The sequence below is a fragment of the Etheostoma spectabile genome, chromosome 1, assembly GCF_008692095.1.
Source record: "Etheostoma spectabile isolate EspeVRDwgs_2016 chromosome 1, UIUC_Espe_1.0, whole genome shotgun sequence".
NCBI classification, from domain to species: Eukaryota; Metazoa; Chordata; class Actinopteri; order Perciformes; family Percidae; genus Etheostoma; species Etheostoma spectabile.
This window is the reverse complement of record NC_045733.1, coordinates 18,363,620-18,367,387: the sequence shown is the minus strand read 5'-3', so window position 1 is coordinate 18,367,387 and position 3,768 is coordinate 18,363,620. Positions and strand designations below refer to the sequence as shown.

Below are 3,768 nucleotides of genomic sequence, written 5' to 3'. Positions count from 1 at the left end.
TGTGTGTGTGTGTATTCCTTAAAGGGGTTTGTTTTATCTCTTCATGGAGAATGGAAATCCCAGCATATTAATAAATTAGTTTGAAAATCCACAACTAGTTTGAAGCCCTTCACTTTAAAAGTATTGTTAAAAATACGTCTTTCTAAAAGTCTTCAGAAAATAAGAATTTTTAAATTACAATGACAATATCAGCCATGTCTAACTCCTTGAAGGTAATACTATGACTTCACCACACGATGGCAGCAAACTGTTAAATATAGTCAGTTCTCCCAGGTTGCAATGCTGTCAGTCACAATATAACAACAAAATAGTGTCTTTTAAAAAACAGACTTGCCATAATTCACTGAAACAGAAAGGAAACATGGATTTAAACGCATACAGCCAAGCCAGAAAGGGATTACTCTTGTTTATTGTTTCATTTATCAAAAATGATTATTGTTGACATGCATGCTGACTTTCTCTATGAATATTCAACCTCTATTTTTTTTTTAAAGGATCATGTAGATGTCTGGTGGAATTCTTGGTTCACAGGTCCCTGTATTTGCCACGTCCACCCAGTGGATGATGTCGGTTCCTCCCACACCTTTTTCATGATGTCGATTGGAAAGATAACATACTTTCAACAGCCTGAAGAATTTAACAAAGGTTCAGTGCTAATGGCACAACATGTAAGTTTCAGATCACACTCACACAGGTCAGAGAAATGACATATAACAACTATAACTATAAATACTGTATATAACAACATACTTATGTTCTCTTCCTATTAATAGCCTGAAACGCCAAACTACTTGAGGCTGGAAGGCGTATAAGAAATATGTGAGTCTGGGATTGTCCATGCACCTATTGTAACACAAAACATGTTCATCCTTCATCCTTTTTATAATGACGCACAACCTGCCACATTAATAAGCTTTAGCAAGTATAAAACAAGCCCAATGTGCTCAACCACTGTATGTCTTATCATGGCCCAACTTTAGTGACTGTATTCTAATCCTGATATTTTCTCATATAGATTTTAAAGAGCCTCTACCCCCACTCAGAACATGCACACAGACACAGGAAATGCTATTGTTTTAGACAGGAAATGCTGAGAGTGGGCCTCAAATTAACCAAACAAAGACTGAAATTTGGGAGCCACAGTAGAAAACCATGATGACCTATCTGCAATGGATCATTTCTATCATGTCGTTCAGTATGGATCCCTTCTGTCTAAGTAACCTTTACTCCAGCATGTGCAGACATTTACAGTTCTTTCACACACACACACACACACACACAATAATAAAGTATAATAAAAATGTACATGTAGATGCACAAAACAAAGCCAGTATTGTGCGTTGCAACACTAGAGAAAAGTCTCACACAGCAATGGGAGTTTAAACCATGGTAACTGAGTTGGAATCTGTCTTGTCTTTAGAATCCCTCTATTTACACAATTAGTATGACAGAGATGTGTTACTTTCTAAGTCAGGTGGGTGCCTTTGTGCTTCCATACATGTGTCCTTTCCCCTGGCAGGATTAATAAATTATATCTTCCATATAAGAAAGTACTCCAAAATGAAGATATTATACCGATTCGGATTGCTTTGAGATAAAAATTTGGATTGAAGACTTAGAGTAACATTTAAATTCAAGATCAAAAGGTAAAGAGTCAGGACGTAAGAATATTTAGTGATAGTGATATGTATCACAAAAAGGAAAATGCATTCAAAATCAAATCAAACTGATGTCCATTGCAATTAATTGTCTTACACTCAGACAAAACACATGCAAAACAAAAGCTTTAAATACGCTTTAATTCCAATTTCATTGAATGCATTGATTTAAACAGCAGAATGTGGTAAAATAATATACCAATTTGATGGAGATAAAACCGTAGTCAAAGAGTGTGCTCATGAATACAGCTACAACTTTTACCGTGTGTGTTCTTTTGTGTGTCTGTGTGTTTGCACCTAGGTCTCTATAATGTTTTCATATTTAAAAAAAATAACTATAGATTCAGTGTAGTTTGGACTTAACTTGGTGCAAAAATCCAATATGTCCTTGTCCCCTTCCATCAATGCCTTTGTCACTTACACACATAGGCACGCACACACATTTTTATACACCCTGATGACGTGCAGCTTGCTCCATGCCTAAGAAGCAGACTGCGACACAGTGTCCAACTCCCTCCCTCCCTTCCTCTCTCTGTTTCTGCAGTCCTCTTCTCTCCTGTCCCAGGAAGCACTGCTTCCGCCTCCTCTTGCAGCCCTGCCTGACTGCTCATCAATAAGCTGTATTAGCCCATCACTAATCATATTGCGAGAGACCGAGAGTGAGAGAGTAGGGCAGATATTGTGTGCAGTGCATCATCTGTGTGTGTGTGTGTGTGTGTGTGTGTGTGTGTGCGTGTGTGTTTGTTTGTGTATGTGCCGTTGGGGAGGGAGGCAGGCGGGGAGTATCCTAACGGGGCGCTTTTCCCTGTTGTAGTAACCAACCGCACGCCGGCTGCCAGCCATTACTTCACTGCAGCAGCAATCTGCCCTTTCGTATTTAGTGAGCCAGACACACTAACCTGTCTGTCCCCTCCTCTTTTCTCTCTCCCTCTCTCTGCATATTCAGCAGAGCTGCCCTCCTTTCCTCCTCATCACTCTGCCACTCCTGCGGCGTTGCTCTCTGCTTGAAGGGGACACTGGCCTGCTCCTCACCCACTGATTCTGCATGACTGTCACAAAGGTAAGACTGCTCTGGATAGGGAGCAAGTTTAAGGATGTGACCAGTGATTTAAGATTGAGGTTAGATTGGACTGTGAAGGTTATTTAAGGTTGTAATCTCATGTGTGTGCGTGCATGTTTATGTCTGTGAAGGGGGTGAGTTTTTGAGTTAAGTAGTGCAAGGTTGTCAGGATGCTGCTGCCTTGAGGATGTGTGTTAATGTGTGTTCCCATTAGAAATGCAGTCTGGTTATGATCAAAATCAATAACATTACGTTATCTAATCTGCAGTGTACAGTATTGCAGGCTGAAGCAAGTTATTCTTTTTATATGTGTAGGAGCTTTTTAACTTTATTCAAATGAGAATAGTTATTCAGATAAGAAATTCAATATTAGACCCCACATTTGAAGATTAAACTATATACTGTAAGTATTTTGTGTAAGACTACCTTTCAAACTCAATTATTATACTGTATGTGCAAGATTGTGAGACATAGTGTTGGTGTAACTTTTGCGACAGGTTAGGTGTTTTGTTCATTTCTATCAATAACAATATGAGAGCTGGAAAGCAGGTTTGGGGTTTAGTTTAATATCAGCTGCAGAGAGTAAAGCATATCTCCTAAAGCACCATGGTGGCTTTGACAAATAGGGATTTAGAATACTAATTAACTAAAAAGATTACAATTGTTAAATGCAAATTCTGGCTTACAGTGTATTTCGGAGTACTTCACGTGACAACATAACTTTAAGATTTTGACAGTGTCAGTGTGCTTTAGTCATCTCGTGGATTTTTCTTGATCTACAGTGACTTGGATTGTATTTCCATTTGTACATGACTTTGGACAAAAGCGTCAAATGAATAAATGTTAATGTAAAAACCTGTTAAAACAGTTACATTATGGGGTCACAGCCACCATTAACGGATTAAGACCAGGTTCCCACGAGGCAAAGCCACAAAAAGATTATGGTACATCTTCTGGGAGTAGATAAAAGTCCATGCAGTTTCCTCTCAAGGGACAGAAGCAAGTGTGTGTGTGTGTGTGTGTGTGTGTGTGTGTGTGTGTGTGTGTGTG

General features: G+C 39.0%; 1 protein-coding gene across 1 annotated transcript in view; it reads left to right on the top strand.

The window, feature by feature from the left end:
• Nucleotides 1-2,423: 2,423 nt before the first annotated feature.
• The window catches only part of coro2ba (coronin, actin binding protein, 2Ba), a 55,811-nt gene continuing 54,466 nt past the window's right edge, over nucleotides 2,424-3,768 (top strand). The window contains exon 1 of the mRNA XM_032510420.1: nucleotides 2,424-2,718. Within this exon, the coding sequence (XP_032366311.1) occupies nucleotides 2,704-2,718 (15 nt within the window). The 5' untranslated portion in view covers nucleotides 2,424-2,703. The remainder of the gene's footprint in view (nucleotides 2,719-3,768) is intronic.